The sequence below is a fragment of the Vitis vinifera genome, chromosome 6, assembly GCF_030704535.1.
Source record: "Vitis vinifera cultivar Pinot Noir 40024 chromosome 6, ASM3070453v1".
NCBI lineage: Eukaryota > Viridiplantae > Streptophyta > Magnoliopsida > Vitales > Vitaceae > Vitis > Vitis vinifera.
The window spans coordinates 3,304,029-3,325,666 of NC_081810.1; the positions used below are offsets into that span (position 1 = coordinate 3,304,029).

The window sequence follows — 21,638 nt, forward strand, 5'->3', positions numbered from 1 at the left end:
CCCATTGGTATGGTCTCAGAGCGAACAAAATTTATAATATTTTTGGTGCTAATCACTATTTACAAATGATAAATGGCATTCTCAAAGGCGTGTTTGGAGGCCCACATGGGGGTGATGGAAGAGCAAGTGGGAAATGAGAGAGGGAGAAGAGGAATGAATTTTGGGAAGCATGCTGACGAATGAGACGCCCCGCTGTCATGTCATCTCCAAAATTCAAGTACTGGTTGAGTGAAGATTGAATGGAACTTGAAGAATTCACATGTTAGGTGTTGGAAGCATTGAAAGATTCAGTGCCATTCCATGAATTCTCACAATCCAAGAAAACCAGCTAAGCCTAAGACCCCATTAACTGCCTCAACCCCATTCACAAAAAAAGACAAGATACGATCTTTGGCCACTTTTATTTTTATTTTTGTTCAAGGAGGGGCCCTGGTAAAAGGGGCAGGGCTCTATCTTTTAGATATAAAAGTGATTCCTCTCACTAGAGAACATGAACTAGGACCCAAGATAATGGCTCCTTTTCATTGAACTCCTTTTGAGACCACAAGTGCTTCCAAGCTGCCTTAATTACAGTTAGTGGGAGAGGTATTGAGTAAAGAATCCCCATGGCTCCTTTTGTGGGGTTGGGTGCCCTCTTTTCTACCCCTAAATTTGCCAAACTTTCTGGGGCAAGTCAACACAAAAGGTAGAAAGCAGGCTTTTACAGGGGAACATCTCCTCTAATGGTGTCCCTCCCTGGGTTATTAGGGCCATGGGCCATGCCTTTGTCCACTTTTTACAACCAACCATAATGGCCACCTACCCCATTATTTGATAAGCTTCAATCTTTCGTAACTTCATCAAATCAAACTCTATCCTCTTTCTATGCTCTAACCCTAGCACCTTTTAAATAACCCACTGTTTTTTTTTTCTTTTCTTTTTTTTTTTGAATGTAGATACATGAATGATATATTTAAATATAGGTCTGTACATTTTGGGTGAATCTTTTAAATATATATTTATTTTTTTATTGGAAGTACATTTCCACTTTACAATCCTAGATCTAATGGCGAACAGCTCGAATTCAGAGAAGTTTTAGCTTCTTTCATAACAAAATCTAACTAAATTGCCCAAATTTTTTATCAAGTAAGATTGAACCTAGGACAAGATGCAGGGCACCCCCCCTATGGGTGTTGGAATGCTAAAAAGGATATGCCTTGGGAGCTCGTGTCTCGCGCCGTAGGTGTCCAAACATCAAAACAACTCATTAGACATTATTCACTGTCTCCTCTTGTTTTGTTTTTGTATAATAAATAATTAAGCTAGATTTGCCTGATCTTGTTCTTCTTTTTGAGAGTGCACTGTGGCCTATGCTGCATGGATAATGAAAAAAGGGAGGTCAACTTTCCACTACAATCCATTGCATTGCAAACACTAAACAGGCCTAAATCCCCTAAGGCTATGTTTGGTTCCCGGAAAGTACAAAGGAAAGAAAAAAAATACTAAGGAAAATGATTTTCTCATGTTTGGTTGCCCTATGAAAAATATTAAAGAAAATCAAATATAATTAAAACTAATTAAAAACTTATGTATTTTTAAATTATTTAATCTTTATATTGATGAGTTAAAATAAATAAAATGAGTTTGAAGTAACAAAAAAAATAATTTATCAACTTTTATTCTATTTTTTTATTTTCCTTCACTTTTTCTTTCCTTCTACTTTTCCTTTGTATTTTCTTTCCCTCGCATTTTTCCTCAAATTTTTCGGGAACCAAACATAGCCTAAATCTCTCTTGAGAAAGCAAAATGGTCAAATGGGTATTTGATTCCAGTAATGGGAAATCCAACCACAAAAGGGGCATTCCAACATCATAACCCAACATACACATGCATGCATGTACCCATCATTTATTGATAAAGGTGTCCATGTGTATGTATGTAGAGATGCCCGTATTCATTCACACATTAATTAGTATATGCTTGTATAAAAAAGGTCAGCTTATCCATGATTCTATGGTTTAAGCCTTAAGGTGATGGGTGCCCATGGGACCAAAGCATTAAGATTTTTAATTGTGTGACAAGGATTTGACACAAACACGGGGGCTTGTATGTCTAAAGGTAGGCTTGATTCTAGGACTGCCTTTAATACAACCACCACTGCGGTTGGGTCCATCATTCATCAACCCCTCTTTGGTGGCTAAACCAGGGTTGGGTGAAAGCCATTGATGTTCATTTGACAACCCAAGACATGGAAGAAAGGAACCCTGGTCCATAGGTCATGGCCAATGAGAGGACATTATTTGGGAAAACCCCCCAAAATCATCACTATCACTTTAACTTTGCCCAACAAAAACTATGTGCTATTTTTTATTTTTTTTTTGGTTTGGTGAAGTCCCACAAGGCCTTGGCATGATGGCAGAGGCGAACAACTCATACCAAAAACTATTGAATAAGATTCAAGGTGGAGTGCAAAACTGGCATCATTCACATCTGACTTCCAGTGCCTTACTTCATAATACTAGTAGGGTTCCACCTCCACCCTCCTCAGGGCTCTCATCATGGTCCAAATTGGGGCACAACCTCTCAAAATACACTAATCCCCGTTTGGCTAAATCTAAAAAAAATAAAAAAATAAAATGAAAAAAATAGGCCTTTTTTTTTTTGTGGGTTTCGTCAAACTCTACCATTTTGAGTCCATAAAGTGATGAGGAAGAAGGGGATGGAGGAAAGTGGGGTTAGCGTCATGGGTGAGAGCATAGCCATAGGGTGGTTGAGAGGAACACGAAATCAGAAGTGTATGTAGTTGCAGCAACAACTAGGCCTCACATTGTTGACAATGTGCCACCACCATATGTCACCATTGCTTCCAATTGTCTCTATTCTACAGCTGTCTCTGATGTCTACTTTATAATTTTGGAAAATTTAAGACGTAGATGAAATAACTAAGTACTAAATAGTAAATATTACTGCTGTCATCTTAGCTGTTACATGCATTTTCGGTACAACCCAGATATGCCGATTCACTCCATCTTATCTACTACACCACTGAAATGAATGGGATTAGCCTCTCTTTTTTTTCCTAAATAAAATATAAAATAATGTCAAATTGAAGGGTTATATAATTTTTATTTGTTAAGAGGAAAATATAAAGAATTGAAATTCAACCCATCCACTAATGTCAATTGTCAAACATGGGAGATAAGGTGGCCCACAGAAAGTAATTAGGATGATTGGAGTGCACGTGTAAAGTAGTGTGTGCAGTCATCAGCTCACACAGAAGCCACATCATGAAGCAATCCCCACCACTTGATTCATCCTGAACAATTATTCATCATGATTACGCCACCCCATTTCTCCAACTAAGTCACCAAAACTACTCACTGCCTATTATCACTCCGAACTGACTTTCCCATGATTCCTTGAGTCACTCTCTCTCTCTCTCTCTCTTTTACCATGTAGAAATTTGTGCATGAATGAAGTAAATGTTTCAAAACTTAGGCCAAACTATTTTCAAGAATAGTTATGATTTTCTTTAAAATTATATAGTATTTTATAGAATAAAAGTTTATTTAAAAATAACTAAAAAATATTATAAAAAAATACTCCAATTTATTTTAGGCTATAAAAAACTATATTTGATAACAATTCTCAAACAAATCTTTAATCTTTGATTGTGTTTGACAACTATTTTGAAAGATAATTTTTGTTCTAAAAAATTAAAAAAAAAAGTTTTACAATTAGATAATATAAAATTATTATTTTATATTATTTTCTCATAATTATATTAAAATATATATAATTAAATAGAAGGATTGAAAATAAAAAATTTAACGATTTTTCAGATTCCATATAAACTTTTACTAAATACTTTTTGCAGACAAAACTTTTTCTCCATTTTTATGATAGTGAAATCTGAGTATGACTATACTATAAATATCTAGATTCATTGTGCGTATTTGACTAGATGAGCAGAAGAAGGATGATGTGGTCATGAAAATGAAGTAGTAGTTCTGATGTCTTTAATTGGCCTATAAATCAATTGATTGTGCTTTTGAAAAGTATCATAACCCCATCTTTTATAATTTGGCCGTGTTATACAAATCAAATTGAGTGGACTCAAGCCCCCGGTACAAAAATGTTGGGCCACCATTCAATGAAAATGGTTGACATGATTGAGATGTATGTATATGGTTGAATGGAGGCTGAGAAAATTTGAATTTGGGATTTTTAATTGAGAAGAGATGACAACCATTTGAAACATATAGTAGTGGCCTTTGGAGATGAGCTGAACATGTGGATGTGGATTAGGTTTTGACTGAACAAAAACATATTACAGTTGATTCCACCTTTATTAATATTTTAGAAATAAATCAATTTTAAATTTAAATAAAAAATTGAGACTAATATACGAAAAAAAAAATGAAATTAAGATACGAAGCAATAGAATTTCATATATAATATGAATGAATGAATGAGACTCGTAGATAAGACGATGCGACCCGAGTTATAGATGTGATATTTTTAATAAGAGTCGAAATTGGTGGGCATAGTATGAAATATGAAATTTTGGAAATTTTTTCAAAAAGGGCGTGTAAAGAGATAATAAATATTAATCTCTAACTTCTTTAATGCTTCAGTTGGATTGAATTTAATTTTTGTTGTGCGGTTTCTTTCTTTGGAGAATCCCCGGTGAAGGCAATTTATGATGTTCATTTCCATTTTGTGATTCCGACCGACCAAACACCAATTGTTTCCTCTTTTTTCCTCTTGCAAAGGAAAGAATGGCACATATGAAATTAAACTGAAATACGAGGGCAAGGTAGGTGAATCATCACCGTCTCAACAAGTCCATGGTCCGCCCTCAATATATCAGGAGTAGAAAAAAGGGTGTTCTTTTATCTCTGAAACAGCTCTATACTCGAAGGTCAATAACTTCGTCTCTCCCTCTCTCGTGTCCATTCAAAAATCAAAACCACTACTCTTGTTCGAAGCTTTTCCCATGTACTTCTCCGTTCTGTTTGTTTCTACAGAAAGTGTTTGTTTCCTCGGAAAATATTCTCTTGCAACAAACGGGTCTTGAGCGCAATAAGCAAAAAGAAGCTCAGTACAAGCATTAGAATATCTCTTTTTGATTGGTTTTCTTTGTTTTTTTTTTTCCCCATTTTTGTTGAACCCTTAACTCAACCATCTCTATAAAGCCTGTAAAATGCTTTTTTTTGGGCTTGTTTGGTGATTGGGAATCTTCGAAAGCTTTTCTATAGCGTATATACCCTTTGATTTGAAGAGCTTTATGGGTCAAAACTCGAAGATCCATTAGGTTTCTGAGTCTAAACTCGGGTTTGAGCAAATGGGAAGCAAATGGAGAAAAGCCAAGCTGGCCCTTGGATTGAATCTCTGTGTGTATGTTCCACAAACCCTAGAGGACTCGTCTCCGTCCATGGACGTTGGCAGAAGATATTCCGACGCCGTTTTGCTCTCGCCGTCGCTTTCTCCCCAGTCCCGAAGCTCCGACTGCCATCCGGCGATGCCGACGACGCCCACGCCGTCGTCTTCCGGCCTCCGGCTGTCAAAACACGGAACTAAGTCCTCTAAGGTATATTTTTCAAGCCCTTTTGGTGTTTCCTATTGAGATGAGTAGTGGAACAAATGCAGTTTTTTGCTTGGATGGAAATATTTAACCGACTGGTGGTATACTTTGATCGTGGGCTAAGATTTGTTTGGCTGATTATAATGGTATTTTGATTTCAACTTTTGCAGTTTCTAAAGTAATTTTTTTTGCATATTTAGTGTCTCATCTTCTCTGAATCTCTATCATGCTATAGAATATGTGATTGATTTTTTTATTTTAGGTACTCCAAAAATCTTCATCTATAATTATACCTGATATGTAAATAGTGATTAATGTCAGTGAAGTGATTTCTTGTATTCAGAATCTGGCAATACGGTTGCTAAATATGTTTTCTTTCTTTCCCATTTTTCTCTTTTTGGTATACAGTAATTGTTTCTTCTATCTGTATTGTTGTATTGCGGGGTTGATAAGGTGAATGTGCGATGTATGTGAATTTTGTGAAGATGGGTATTTGTTGTGATGTTGTTTTCAACCCTCTTTGGTTTGTGGAGATAAAGTGGAGTGTAGTCCCTTTAAGGACCATGGCCCTCTGGCTCATTAGAAAAGGAAAACTACAGTGTACCTTTCCTTTTCCACCCTCCCTTGAAGGGGAAAGTGGTTTGGCCGGTCAGCATAACTGCACTATACTCCCACCACCCTCTCTCTCTCTCTCTCCTTTTGATGTTAATTTTAGAAAAGCCTGTGGACCGTTGATTCTGAGCTTTCCTGCAACAATCTTCATCATGGAGAAAAGGGGAATTGGGAAAAAATTAAAAATAAAAATCTCACAGCAACTCATGATTTTCCCTTCTTTTCATGGATGGGCTTTATATATGTGTATATATTAATTCCTTTTCTTATTATCTTGAAAGCTTCATCATTAGCTTGAGTGTTGCTTGATTACCTTTGCTTTTTAAAAGTCTAATCTTTGACTGTTTTTAATTTCTCAATTTGTCCTCTTAAGATATTTTGACAACCTAGCATTTGACTTTTTTTTTTTCTTGGTGTAAGCTGATTTACAATGCCACCCCACCTATTTTAGTAAAACTAGGTCTAATTGAATTTTTTTTAATATGCCTATATTTTGGTATATATATATATATAGATAGGGTGTCTGCCTTCTGTTGCATCTTTTTATGCACCACTCTCAATAATAGAGCCATGTAGAGACACAGGGATCAGTCTTATTCTTAACACATGACAGAACAGTGACTTTGAATTTCACGACCGTCTAAGCATTGGGTTTGATGTTTGATTATTTACCTCATTTTTTTTTGTAATTGGTGATCATTTTATGCTTTACGTACAGTAATTCAGAGTTGCTAGTAAGTCATGGAGTGCCCTGTAGAGGTCAACCAGCTATCTGTTAGTTTGATGAGCTCCTTGTTTCCTCAAGACTATATAAATAACTAATTTCCATATCAATAGATTTTGAGATAAATTTATGTTTTATTTTGCTTCAAGTGAGATGAATTGATTTGTGGAAGACTTGAGATTGCTCCATTTTATTGAGTTTGATTTAAAGCAACCCTGTCACCATTCTCTCTATCCAAGGATGGATGCATTTTTGTGTTTGGGCTCCCCAAGGGGTTTATCTTATTGAAACTAGAAGTGAATTCCTTTGTTTTCTAAATGAATCATTTTAAATGAGACAATGATTATAAGTAATTTAGGAGTACGGTTGGGTTTTATGTACATATAAATTCCTCTTACTTAGTAAATGTGAATGTTGTTTGTGGTTTTTTGGTTATGCTTTTGATGTAACATTGCAGTTCCTGAAATGCACCCTATGCTTTGCTTTCCTCACATGTATTTCTTTCTAAATCACAGAAGACATGTGCTATATGCCTGAACACGATGAAACCAGGCCAGGGTCATGCCATTTTTACAGCAGAATGCTCACATGCTTTCCACTTCCACTGCATTACTTCTAATGTAAAACATGGAAGCCAAAGTTGCCCTGTTTGCAGAGCAAAATGGAAGGAAATCCCCTTTCAGAGTCCTGCTTCTGATCTTGCTCATGGAAGGGCAAGAATCAACCCAGTAGATTGGGGCCACGATGATGCCTGGATGACTGTTCTACGACAGCTCCCGTCTCCACGCCAAGACGCCAGTCGACACATTTCATCGCTTTTCCATGCCCATGAACCAGCTGTCTTTGATGATGATGAAGTCTTGGATCACCAGCCTGAGAGTACTGAGAGAAGTTCATCAACTCGAGATATTGATAACAATTCGATTGGAGCAATAGAGGTTAAAACATACCCAGAAGTCTCAGCTGTTCCAAGATCAACCTCTCATAATAACTTCACTGTTCTAATCCATCTCAAAGCCCCTCTTACAAGTGGAAGGCAGAATTCTGGTACAAACCAGACTAATATGCAACCAACATCTCAGAGTTGTCGTGCCCCAGTTGACCTTGTGACAGTGCTTGATGTCAGTGGCAGCATGGCAGGTACCAAACTGGCATTGCTAAAACGAGCCATGGGGTTTGTGATCCAGAGCCTTGGTCCCTGTGACCGGCTTTCAGTCATTTCGTTCTCCTCTACAGCTCGCCGACTCTTTCCCCTCCGTCGAATGACTGATACTGGACGGCAGCAGGCATTGCAAGCCGTCAATTCTCTGGTTTCAAATGGTGGAACAAACATTGCTGAAGGTTTAAGGAAGGGTGCAAAGGTGATGCTTGACCGCAAGTGGAAAAACCCAGTTAGCAGTATCATACTGTTGTCTGATGGGCAGGATACATACACTGTCTGCAGTCCTGGTGGAGCCCATTCCCGAACTGATTACTCATTGCTCCTGCCATTCTCGATTCATCGCAATGGTGGCACGGGTTTCCAGATTCCTGTTCATGCATTTGGGTTTGGTACAGACCATGATGCAACCTCGATGCATGCAATCTCTGAAACCTCTGGGGGGACATTTTCCTTTATAGAAGCTGAGGGTGTGATTCAGGATGCATTTGCACAATGCATTGGAGGACTCTTAAGTGTGGTAGTGCAGGAGCTGCGAGTTGGAGTTGAGTGTGTTCACCCAAGTTTGCAGCTCAGTTCAATAAAAGCAGGAAGTTACCATACTAGTGTGACACCTGATGCAAGAACAGGCTTTATTGATGTTGGAGATTTGTATGCTGAAGAAGAGAGGGATTTTCTGGTAAACATCGATATTCCAATTAATGGATGTGGGGATGAGATGTCTTTGTTTAAGGTTAGATGTGTTTATAGAGACCCAATCACAAAAGAGTTGGTGAAGTGTGGAGAAGCAGATGAGGTGAAGATCCAGAGGCCTGAGATAGCCAGACAAGTAGTGGTGTCCATGGAAGTGGACAGGCAGCGAAATAGGCTCCGAGCAGCAGAGGCAATGGTGGAGGCAAGAGCTGCTGCTGAACGAGGTGATCTTACAAGTGCAGTTGCTGTCCTTGAGAGCTGTCGAAGGGCATTGTCAGAAACTGTTTCTGCAAGAGCTGGTGACAGGCTATGTGTTGCACTGGGTGCTGAGTTAAAGGAGATGCAAGAAAGGATGGCAAACAGGCGCATCTATGAGGCCTCTGGAAGGGCGTACGTGCTATCGGGGTTGAGTTCACACTCATGGCAAAGAGCAACTGCACGAGGTGATTCCACTGATAGTGCAACCCTTCTGCAAGCTTACCAGACCCCATCCATGGTGGACATGTTGACCCGATCACAGACGATGTTTGTGAGTAGTGGTGCTCCATCACCTCATCCACCTATCCGACCTGCTAGATCATTTCCTGCCCGGCCGCTGCCAAGGTAATTGATATCCTCCAAATGCCAGTGGGCCTTTTTGCTTCCTTGATTTTTATAATATTTTTTATGGTTTTGGGAAGGGTGGGGATAAATTGGAGACACAAAGAACGGGGGAGGTTTTGGGTGTTTTTACAAGGGTGGGTATATTTTCTTGTTTTGTGATGTAAATGAATAAGAACTGGTGAACGCTGGGAAGATGGGTATTGAGGGAAAAATGGTGAAAAGGAAAAGTTGGAAGCTAGGAGTTTATTATTATTACAAGTATGATTGTGGGTGGGTGATGTATATAAGGAGAAATGATGTTTTTCCTTTTTTGGTCTTGGAGAAGAAAGAGGGGGGGTATAGCCTTGTAATTGTGGGGATACTTGAGAAGGTGGATTCTTCACTTAAATATATGATATATGATATATCTGCTCTTGATTCTTTTCACAATTCCTTATCATTGCTTTATTGCTTTATTCATCTACAGAAACTAAGCTCCTTTTAATAACTTAAAAACATTGCATCTTATCAGTGAAGCATGTGGCCATTCTTGCATTTCCCAAAGATTAAAAAAGAAGGTGGTCCATTCGGTTGGGAAAGCAGCCCAGAACATTGTAAAGTGGTTGGCTGCTTCTACCAAATAAAAGTCTATCATAAACCCAAGCTTAAGCCAAGTTCCATCATTTTGCCATTTTGTTCTCTCTAGCAGAATCGAAAGCTGTGTAAGTTAATAGTATAGGATATGGATATGGAGACAAATTAACAAAAATCATTAATTGGATTTTTTATTTTTTTTATGAATTAAAATGGACACAAATTATATTACTTTTACTTTTTCGAAAATTATATTTCAATTTATTGTGTCTCCAAAATAAAAAATAAAAAAATTATGATAAATCAAAAAGTGATTCCTCTAAGGTCAAAAAGGGCGTTTATGTCCTCTAATCATTACTGTTGACCTCTTTAATTATTACTTAATGTAAATTATGAAATTTAATACTCCCCCAAGATTTTGAACCAGAAATGGTGAAAAAAAATGAATATATGGCAGCGGTAGTGACGTGTTATCACCCTCAATGCACTTTTTGTCGATTCGAGTCGTTGAATAAAGCGATCACCTCTTGGATCAATCCTGGCCGTCCATATTCCCGACATATGGATGACGGAACGAGATTCGAGCGTAACCCTCCACAAAACCAACGTTCAAGTCATCCCTTTCTGGTCCGCCTCTCTGCCACGTGGCACTGTGGGACCCATTTTGAGAATTTCAGCCTTCCACTTCAGCACCTGTGCGGGGTTCTCCGTGCCGTTTCACCCTCGCTGTAAATCCTTCTTCCTCTCACTGAAGAGTCTAAAACCCATTGAAGCTCCCTTCGTCTTCAACGTCTACTTTTCCCTCTCTCTCTCTCTCTCTCTAAACCCTTTGAAGCTTCTTTGATCTGAGTCTGAGACCCTCGAGTCTGTTTGTGCTTGCATTCAAGATCGAGTGCTTGCATTGTCGATCGAGTGCTTCCTCGATGGTCTCTATTTATTTCGATTTCAGTTGTTGCATACATTTCTGAATCGAGATCTCGCGCTCAAAACTCTGGTTCTTTGTCTGTATATAGTGCTTGGATTCCATGATCGTTGAAGCTCTCTTGCAGATCTGAAGCTAAAATCCTTCTCAAGCATTTAATTCGGAAGTACCAGAAGTCCTAACCCTAAAATGCCGTTGGATTTGAAAATGCACTTTTCGCGCATTGCTACTGTTGTATTCCTGTAGCAGTGAGGCGACAGGATTGGTGCGGTTGAAGGAGACAGAGCAACAGCACCCTAATTTCTCGGTTCTTTCGTTCAGGTACGGAGATTTATCTTTTTCTTCGTGTTTTCCTTTCTTAATCGTCTTCTCGCGATTATTTTGGGCAGAGATCTGCTACTCCTGGAGATAGTGGAATCTCTTCGAAGCAAGGAGATAAGTGGGTAATGGGTTGGACAATATTGTCTTCCCGGATTTCGTTTAAGGGTATATTTGTAATTCTAATATAGTGTGAAGCGCCACATCACATTATTGTCGGTCGAATCATATTTTCCCCTGGTTGATGCGGCATTAAGTAGGTGAGTCAAATGATCTGATGGTCCACATTACATCAGAACCTTATGGCGTGAGTGCGGACAGCTGACACCGAGAGCGTGGGGCCCGTTTCGGGATAGAGGTTCGCCCTGTAAACATGGCTTTGAAGTCAAGTCAATCATAACCGTTGGAGTATTTACAAATATGAAAATTTAAAAAATTTGCCTTTTTTATATGTCAAAGTGCTGAAATCATTGCAGCACACATGAAAAATGCAAATCTTAAGAGCAAAAATTTTGTCGGTATAATCTGTATTTGATTAAAATCTATGTCCATCGTTATTGTTGGCAAGTCTCTTTCCGATTTGCGAAAGGGGAGCTTTCAAAGAGAAAGAGGTGGTTGATGGGCTTGTTTTTTAGCTATTTCCCTTTTTGAATATTTATTTGAAAATCCATTAGTCTCCATCTAACCAATTTGCTGTCAGATACCCCTTTTTCCATTTCATATAATTATTTGTGATGAGAATTATCTAATCCACCATTTGTTCTGGGTATGGTATTGCTTTCACCTCAAATCCTATGTTTAAAATCTGAAGAAAAAGATGTCAGAATGAGATTGGCTTTTGGTCTATATCTTGAGTGCTTTTTCAGTTTAGTTCCGATGAACTGAAATTCTGGTATGAGGTTTCTCATTGGAGCTCTTACGGATGCTGGTTTCACTTATCTGTTCAGAAGTTTTATTTTAACTGTGGTGATTCTCCTCTGAAACACCTAGTACTCTGTTTTCTCCTCCTCTCTCACCTTTTTTATTTTTTATTTTATTTTTATTTTGAATTTTAGGTAGTGTAAAGAAAATACGATCAATATTGAAGAAATTTCAGTGCATGAATTATTGTGGTTCAGGATAACTCTCCTTCTTCCTACCTTGTTTTCTTCTAGTCTGAGTCCTAAGTGGCATGGTTAAAAAGCGTATGTGTACTGGACTGTCCACGTATCCTAATTATTTAATGCAACTACACAGTCATGACTCTACTTTAGCTGATGGGTGCACAGGTGCTTGTTTCTTTGGATAATCTTACATTTAATTCCATTAGTTGTGCATCATTATCTCATCTGACCTTGCTATTGTGGACTGTTGGAGACCAATAATTTGCTTGGAGAATGTATTTTCAGATTATGGAGAATACTGTAAATCAGTATACTTCAACTTCATTTTGCATGTATCCTTTTCAAATACTAAGGATTGGTTGAATTATGAGGAACCTTCAGATGTTTGTTGGCCAACCATGAGTTTGGTATTCCTAACTTTTACCTTGTTTTATCCCATATTTATGCTTGCTTATAATTCTAGTCTTCTGTTACTTGTGTGGATAGTTATTTGTCATTTTATTTTGGCCCAGATTTTCGTGATAATCTAGTATGTGCAGTTACCAACTGTAATTTCATCCAATCCACTGATAAATGCATGAGTTGAATTGAATTGAATATGAAATTTGATCATCTATATCTGTGAAAAGTCCCCCATCCATGTCATGCTTATCTTGATGTGCGTTGTAGTTTTATGATGTTTGATGGTCCAAGATGTTTTTCATTAGCTTTATTTCTGAATTTTAGATATTTATGGTGCTTTACTCCTATCTGCATATTATTCTGATGGTAGATTTAAATTGTAAATTTTATTAACATTTTGCAGATTGGAGGGGTTGAGGTTGCAAATGTTTGATGAGCTAACCTCTTGTCTCTGATAAAGGTTTTTATATTCATCCTCTCTCTCTCTTTCCCTCATATCTATGAGCCGATAACTTTGACTCCTTTGCATTTTAAATGGAATCTTAATGAGATATTTATTCTGTTGAGTGGTTTAAAGTTGATCTATGAACTTTGTAATTCCATCATGAAATTATTCACAAACAGTGATTATAGTTGATTCATTTTCTAGGAAATCCTACATGATCAGAAATATATATAATTCTGGAAATGATGAATATGCACTCCATGTACACTGTATAGCAACTCAAATAGTGAACCAAATGTTTCTTTTCAAGTGAAACTAAATGAAGATGCACTTATCTATTCAACAGGATTAAACTTGGTTATTTGCTTATTATCTTTGTTATGAGTTTGAGATAACTTGAAAAAATAAGAATGCTTTATTTTGAATGGAAAGTTTCTGATGCTCTATTTTAAGGTGTTGAAAAAGAATTTTTTTTGTTTTCAGTGAGAGTTGCTCTTCCAGAGACAGATGTACTTCTGTGTTCTACAAACAGGGTTGGAATAAATGAAGCTCCCAGTGGAAGTTGCTCTTGCTTGTCTCATTAGCTTACTTGGGATTCAGCTTAGTCTTTGTGGTTAGTATTGAAACTGTATACTATGTTTGAGATGTGGCTACGTAACCATTGATGTTATGACAAGGGAATCTAAGTTACCCCTTAGCAGTTCATTTAGAACTTAAGGAAACTCAGGTACAATCCTACAAACAGATCCTGTTAAAGTACAGTTGTACCTTTTAGCAATTAACTACTCATAAACAAACTGTAAATGGTGTTTCTTTTTATTTCAATATTTTTAGTGTTTTGCATCTGTAATGGGGCCCATATGTAGCACTGCTTCTGTGCAATTCCTATCATCATCCTTGGTACTGTGAAGCTTATTTTTGTTGTTTAACTGCTTCTGGCAGATGTACTTTCTGATACATCCAACATAAATAAATGGACATGCACATGTTCTTCTGCTAATCAGGGCAGCCAGAATTATATTCTTGCAGGGAACTGTTCTACATCATGTGATTGCAGTCCAGGTATGCCATTTAATTTCAGGTAGAAGCTTCATACTGTTATTGACAAGGATTTGCTGCTGCTAAACAGTTAACAAGAGATGTTTGTTCTTAGTATTTCTTAAGAATGCACAATATGTATTTTCAAATTTAGTTAAACAATGGAATTGCTGGGACATCTACTAAACACCTGTCAGCTGGGCTTGTATGTACCATTACTTTAGAATATTGAGAGAAACATTTCTATATTCCATGGATTGAAAGTATAGTTTTAGTTTGTCTATACGTGAGTGTGTGCGTTTTGTTTTTGTTTTCTTTTTTATTATTATTATTATTTTGGTGGTTTTTTTTGTTGTGATTTTGCTGCAAATGAATTGGATAACACTGAGTACAATTATAACATGAATTGGTGTAATGAAACTTTTTGCAAGTCACATTATGTTGGTTTAGGAGAATTCTGTTATTAAGTCTACCTGAAAAAGTATGACTGCTGTTTCATGCATATACTATATTGTTAATATTGTATTTTATCATAGTGTGGTTTCTGATTCGCTGATTGTGCATGCGCATGAATTGTTAATTAGCTGGAGGAGGATCAACTGGAGATAGATGGACATGTATCTGTGCTGCTGATGGATTTCCTAAAGTAGCATCAGACAGTGGTCATACCAGCTGCTTTACAGCCTGCAATTGTACTTCTGGTATTTTTTTTTCTTTTTAAAATTTTCTGGATAGGTTTTGCTTTTTGATTCTCCATTGGTAATGGAATAGTGACTAATTGATGAATCATATGCTGAACTGGTTGGTTTATCATGCTTGAAACCATAGCCTATCTGGATGATGCATTTCAGTTTTGTAATATAAGTATTCTTCATTTCTTGTAATGGATTTGCCCCTGTTGTTAATATATACATCTTGCCCATGTATGTTTCTGTATATATAATCTATGTCTGAATAATCATCTATCTTATATAAAGATTGAGTTATATATAATCTGTCAGAATATTCAGTCATTGTCAATATTGAGATAAAGGGGTTCAGAAGTTTACTTTTGTTCATCTAATTGTTCTTCAACAGGATCTCCCAATGAAGATGCACCTGCTCGAAGGAAGCATATTTCCAGTAAAGTTGTTGTGATCATTCTGTTACTATGTGTTGTACTCACAACTTTTGCATTTCTTGCTTCGGTGTTATGTTATGTCTATCGAAAGGAAAAGTGCCCTATCCAACCACCAGTATTCTCATCAGACAAAGAAACAAGTTGCAATAGTGCTACCAACTTAATAAGCCATAAAATTAATTCAGTGCCAGAATCCAGAGTTGATATTGGGTCCCCTATCAATTCTTTAACAGGTAAATAAGTTTTTATCATGGTTGTAACTGGATTTTCTTTGATGAACTTGACTGAAATTATGGTGAAGTTTCCTATCAAAGACTATCATTTTTATCTCTCCATGCTTATTTGTATCTCTGAGTCACCCCTATTCTACAAAACCCGACACACGCTGTTTCCTGCCTATGAGATGATTTATTTTATTTTGGACCTAACATGGCTTATGTACTCCACTATATGATATCTTCTGCAGGGTGCTTTCACAAGGCTTCTTCCTTATTTAGGAGCAAAACAGGAACCATACACGAGACAATTGTCCAATTTTCTTACTATGAATTGGAAAATGCTACCAATAAGTTCTCCAATTCTAATTTAATAGGAGTTGGTGGAAGCAGCTATGTTTATTGTGGTCAGCTCAAGGATGGAAAAACTGTGGCAGTTAAGCGACTGAAAACCAAAGGGGGCCCAGATGCTGACCTTGTTTTCCTAACAGAGGTACTGCATCATTCTGCTATTATTTTCAATTTGTTTGTTGAACATTCTTTTGTTGCTTCGGTTATTATGGGAGGAGTGAGAACAACAGAACATTCTTGGAGATTTTACACTATGTTGCTTTGTCAGATTGAACTCTTATCCAGACTTCATCATTGTCATGTGGTGCCTTTGCTTGGCTACTGCTCAGAATCCCAAGGAAAGCATGCTCAGAGATTGTTAGTGTTTGAGTACATGCTCAATGGTAATCTGAGAGATTGTTTGGATGGGGACTCAGGAAAAAACATGGACTGGGCCACTCGTGTTTCGATTGCTCTCGGAGCAGCCAGAGGCTTAGAATATCTTCATGAAGCAGCTGCTCCAAGAATTTTGCATAGAGACGTTAAATCCACAAACATTCTTCTGGATGAGAATTGGAGAGCCAAAGTAAGAATTTAGCTAGTATGTTAATTTTTTTTCAATAACTTGATCTTTAGCATGGCTGCATGAGAGAGAAAAAGAGAGAGGCTGAACTATGGTGTGAATTTATCTGAGAAAACTTAACTTGATTGGGTTTCCAAGAATTGGGATGCCAACCCCTGGTTACTAATGCAATCAACTCCAAATTATCCGGTGATTTCTTTCTCAAATGAAATTGTCATCTCAGCTAGTCATCTTATGTTGTTCCAAAACTGTCTTTGCCTTTCTAAGAAAAACCATGAGCTGATGGCCTAAGAGTTTGATTATTGACTATTGACTCAAATTATTTGATACTATGTTACGTTGATTATTGACTCAAATGGTATTCATATCTAGTTTTCTATTTTCCTAAGAGTTCGCAATGCATGCAGATAACTGATCTTGGTATGGCTAAACGCTTGAGAGCTGATGGCCTTCCTAGCTGTTCCAATTCTCCAGCAAGAATGCAGGGCACCTTTGGCTATTTTGCACCGGAATATGCTATTGTGGGGAGAGCCTCCCCTATGTCAGATGTTTTTAGTTTTGGGGTGGTTCTTCTTGAGCTGATCAGTGGGCGGAAACCCATCCACAAATCTACCAACAAAGGAGAAGAAAGCCTTGTCATATGGGTATGATGATTCATTATTATTTTATTGCACAAAAATGTTAAGCAAAAGAGGTCTATTTTTGTTAACTTGAAGCAGAGTTATATATTGCTCTTTTACATGTTAACTCTCTTTCACATGTTATAATAATCCAATGGCATGGCATCTCATAGTCTGGGAGCTTCCAGAAGGAGACAGATAAGCTTATTATGGCTAAAACCACAGACTGATGGCCACAATTATAGACATTTTAGATGTATATTAGTGTTATTGAAAAACCCCTAGGGATCAGTTGAGTGCTAACTTTTTTGATGACCTCCTTAAGTAGTGGCACTTGAGCTGTACTTGGAGTTGTGGGTTATTTATAAATAAAAGGGGAATAAAATGGTATATCACCATTTTTTTTTCCTATCAATTATTATTTTTAAGATGAAGATCTAAATTTTCATGATTGGAGTAAGTAATGTCCAATTTCACAATCCTTGGATTTTTCACTTTACCATTTTGGGCTCTGATGTTTATTTGATGCCTAGATCATGTTTAATTCAAATATTAATATAGTTGTGAATTTTGTCTTGTTTATAGGCTACCCCTCGGCTACAGGATAGTGGGCGAGTGATGTCAGAGTTACCTGACCCACATTTAAAAGGGAATTTCCCAGAAGAAGAAATGCAGATAATGGCTTTCTTAGCAAAGGAGTGCCTATTGTTGGATCCTGATGCCCGACCAACCATGAGTGAGATTGTTCAAATCCTTTCAACGATTGCACCAGATAAATCTAGGAGGAGAAATATTCCAGTCAATTTTTTTCAGGTAATACTAGTAAGACTAGGAACTAAAAAAATTCTCAGGATTTTCCTTTGATCACCTTGACATGAAATTTCTTTTCAAAAGAAAGCTGAACAAAATTTCATAATTTTGTCTCTTTCATTTTCATTTCTCTGAAAAGGGAAAGGAAAAATCCGTTACTACAGTTTATTTCTTTCTTTTTTTTATCTCTTTCCCCCTTTTCTGGCAAGCGATAAGAATATATTTCTTGTTATGTGTTGGGTGCCCATGAAAATGTAGGTAATTCATCCAGTTAGTTTCTGTTTCTCTTGCAAATTATTGTATCCACTAATTACTAGTATTTCCATTAACTACTAAACTATATTTACATAAACACTTCAAAGTAGGTGAAGTACCAGGTTAGAATGATCTGATAAAAGTTGAATATGGGATGTGTTCCACATGCTTGGTACAGTCAGATATGTATCTCATATGTATCCATCAAAGAAAAATAAGAAATTATAAATAACGTTAAGACTCATGGAAGAATATTCTGTCTCATTTATATACTTCAATTTGGCTTAAGCTAATGAAATTGGGTGAGACCTAAGCATTCTTGTGTTCTTAGATTTAAGGATCAAACCAATATCTGGCCACATAGGTGGAAACTAAAACCTGACACTCTGCCCCTCAATTCATGTAATACTACACTTCAGTTAATATACGGGTACCAACATGATTTGCTCATTTATCTGTGAACCAACTAAATTTTGCTTTCTTGTGTTCTGTAGAGGTTGAGCCCTCATAGCATGAAAAGTGAAGCACACATGTTGATACCTGACAAAAAATCTGAGAGTCCTGTTGATGTGGAGCTCAGGCGAGCGGGGACCAATAAATGGACAGATCGTTGTTCATTACCATTGGATATTGACCGCACTCTCTGTATTGGAGACAGTCAGACTAAAGCAGTCAGTGTTTCTGCTGAGTATATAGAGAGATTGATCATCATGACTTCAAATGCTAGGAGTTGGCGTGGTCCAGCTGATGAAACTGTGGACTTAACAGAACCCCGGTTTGAATCCTTCTGCATGGCAAATGGTAGATCACCTTGACAACAACAAATGCCTGAATGCCAAGGGGCAAAACTGGACTATGTATCAAGTCCAAGCAGGTCAGTGAGGACAATGTATAGTGATGGTGCAAGTTTGATTTAGTTACTTTCTCCCATGTTGCCCAATGACTTAGAAGAAACAAAGCAAGCAGGTCAGTGAGGACTTGTCCTTTTGAGTTCTTCCTATTCCCCTAAAAAATAAGGTCATTAGGGGCTTTTTTGTTAGAACAGTTCGATTTTTAACTTTTAGTATTCATGTTTTCTTTCAATATTTTATGCAAGAAATACAGAAAATTTAACTTGTATTTTATTTAGGGATATACCCCTGCCATATGGGGGGGCACATAACATATTCAGCCTCTTACAGAAACGAAGAAATTGCACAATGACTGCCAATTTGTGACCCAGGTAGTGTCGCATGAATCAAGTGTTGTCACCGAAAATTTTTATGTAGCTGTATACAGTTTTTGTGCATTTTATGGTTATTTGAGCAATGGGTCGGTTTGGGTTGGAGGGTTTTTGGGTTGGTGGGTTTTCATTAAGCTTCTTTGTACAATTCATGTTAGCTCTGCAATGGTGAAAATCTGATGAAATATTGGTCTGGAACTGTTATTTTCTTCTTTATTTGTTATAATTAACACAACCTTAATGCATGTCAGTGGAGCTCAGACCCCTTGGGTTTGGATCAGTCATTATCCTTTAGTTCTACCAACACACAACCCATCCCTTTATTACCTTCATTTCCCAGTGCATCCTCCATGTCATAACTTGCTTCATCCCTCTCTGCTACAAAAACATGGTCAAAGGCATTCTATTATCAATGGTTTTATTCCCAGAGGCCCCAGAGCTATTCTTCTGGCTGCCATGGAAGCACTCACATGTCTCTAGCAATGTTGCTGCCCACTCTCATATTTAAATGCTAACATTTAATATATTCTAATTTTTTTTCTCTTATTTTAATAAAAATGAATATTCTAGAATTAAAATTTTAATAAATTAATTTTAATTATCTTATATTCAAATCCTGTTTTACTGATTATTAAAATATAAAAGCCATTACATAGTTTTTTAATGATTCTTTCCTTATTTCTTTTATAATTAAAAAAAATACAAGATAAATATAAATTTAAAAATGAAATTGTAATCATTTTTTTTTAATCTTTGAATGCATCTAAAATTAAATATATATCAATAAATATATTTTCAACTTCCATATATAATACTTGATATTAAAAAAAATTATACATATATATTTTTTTTCAACAAAACAACTTTAATATATGTATTATTGTTTTTTCTATTCTTTTTTTAACCTTTCACCAATATTTTTATGAATTTTCTTTATTTTTGGTTTATCTATATTTTTTTATCAATATATCCCATAAAAATCAATATTTTCATTATTGCTTATATATTTATTTATTTATTTTCTCAATTTTTATATGATCAACAAAATAAAAGAAATGTTTTAAAATTTTTATTTTTACTTTTTTTTTTTATTCTTTCTCTTTTTCCCCTTTATTTTCTTTCTCATAAACTTTCATCCTTGGATTGGTTCTTGGAAATTTTGAGAGAAATCATGAAAGAAAGACAATAGGAAGGAAAGATAAAAAAATTAAATTAAATTAAATTTAATAAATTTAGTTTACATATCTTTCTTCAACCTCATTTTACTTTCTTTTTCTTTTATATAAAATTAAATAATATGAAAGTGCATCAAATTTAATTAATTATACTTAATAGCATTATCTTTTTATGGATATTTTCATGATAAGTAAATGAAAATTAATTCCTTCTTCACTATTTATTTTTCCCTCAATCTACTTTTCCAACCAAACATAGCACCAATTATCCAACTTCTCCTAATTGATTTGATTGTCTTATTGTACTCCCGCAATTAGAAAATTGAGAAAAATATGATATTTTAGCATGGTTTGACTACTTACACATTCCCATGTTTACATAGTATACTAACCATAAAAATATCAATAATCATGAATATATAAAAATATATCGATACTTTGATTTTACGAATATATCAGAAGTATATCAATAGATATTTTGAAAAACAAAATTCGATAACTTAAATTTTTTTACAAAAATATTGAGGAAAAATTCTAAAAATGATATAATAAATAATAATAGACATTTTAAAGTTATTTTATAATATATATATATTTGATAATAATATCGTATCCATCTTTAAAAAGATATAAATTTATTAAATTATATAAAATATTATTCAACAATAATATTATGATATTTGATTATAATATATCTTATTTTAAAATTATAATTCATTTAATTTTAATTGTATTAAATGATACAAAATAAATGCTGATATATATATAATTTTTTTAAATATTTACATTTTTTATATTTAATTAATATATAAATTATATAAAAAACTATTAAGAAAATTATAATGATAGGTTTTATATTTTTAGTGATTAATTAAATGAAATTTAAAAATAAAATAATTAGAATTAATTTGTTTATTAACACTATTTTTTAATATTTTGTTGTGTGATAGTTTAACTATATATTTACTTGGTGCCTAATATTTAACAAGTGGGCAAATCAGTTTAGTGGTCGAATCACGACGTCTGCGTGCGCAATTTCATATTTTTGAGGCTTTGAACACGCGTTGACTAGTTTGACCACATGTTGATTGTCGATACACAAAATTTTGAGGAAATTTTTTATACTAATATTCAATAATCCACTAATTGA

The 21,638-nt window shown here is 35.7% G+C and overlaps 2 protein-coding genes across 9 annotated transcripts; both read left to right on the forward strand.

Moving 5' to 3' along the window:
• The first annotated feature begins 4,450 nt into the window (after positions 1-4,450).
• Positions 4,451-9,786, forward strand: LOC100233041 (E3 ubiquitin-protein ligase WAV3). The gene is made up of 2 exons (XM_002285229.5): positions 4,451-5,572; positions 7,418-9,786. Exons 1-2 carry the CDS (start codon positions 5,327-5,329, stop codon positions 9,359-9,361), a joined length of 2,190 nt encoding a protein of 729 aa, XP_002285265.1. The 5' UTR covers positions 4,451-5,326; the 3' UTR covers positions 9,362-9,786.
• Positions 9,787-10,644: 858 nt separating this feature from the next.
• On the forward strand, positions 10,645-19,312 carry LOC100263865 (receptor-like serine/threonine-protein kinase NCRK). 8 transcript variants are annotated; one of them, XM_010652885.3, is made up of 12 exons: positions 10,645-11,173; positions 11,242-11,528; positions 13,079-13,135; positions 13,604-13,733; positions 14,063-14,182; positions 14,743-14,859; positions 15,236-15,511; positions 15,745-15,986; positions 16,113-16,409; positions 16,814-17,050; positions 17,612-17,839; positions 18,586-19,312. In XM_010652885.3, exons 4-12 carry the CDS (start codon positions 13,664-13,666, stop codon positions 18,904-18,906), a joined length of 1,908 nt encoding a protein of 635 aa, XP_010651187.1. In that variant the 5' UTR covers positions 10,645-11,173; positions 11,242-11,528; positions 13,079-13,135; positions 13,604-13,663; the 3' UTR covers positions 18,907-19,312. The 8 variants fall into 8 exon arrangements, with proteins under 8 accessions (XP_010651187.1, XP_010651191.1, XP_010651192.1 ...); XM_010652889.3 differs by lacking the exon at positions 11,242-11,528; XM_010652890.3 differs by lacking the exons at positions 10,645-11,173; positions 11,242-11,528 and adding an exon at positions 11,606-11,781.
• The last annotated feature ends 2,326 nt before the right edge of the window (positions 19,313-21,638 follow it).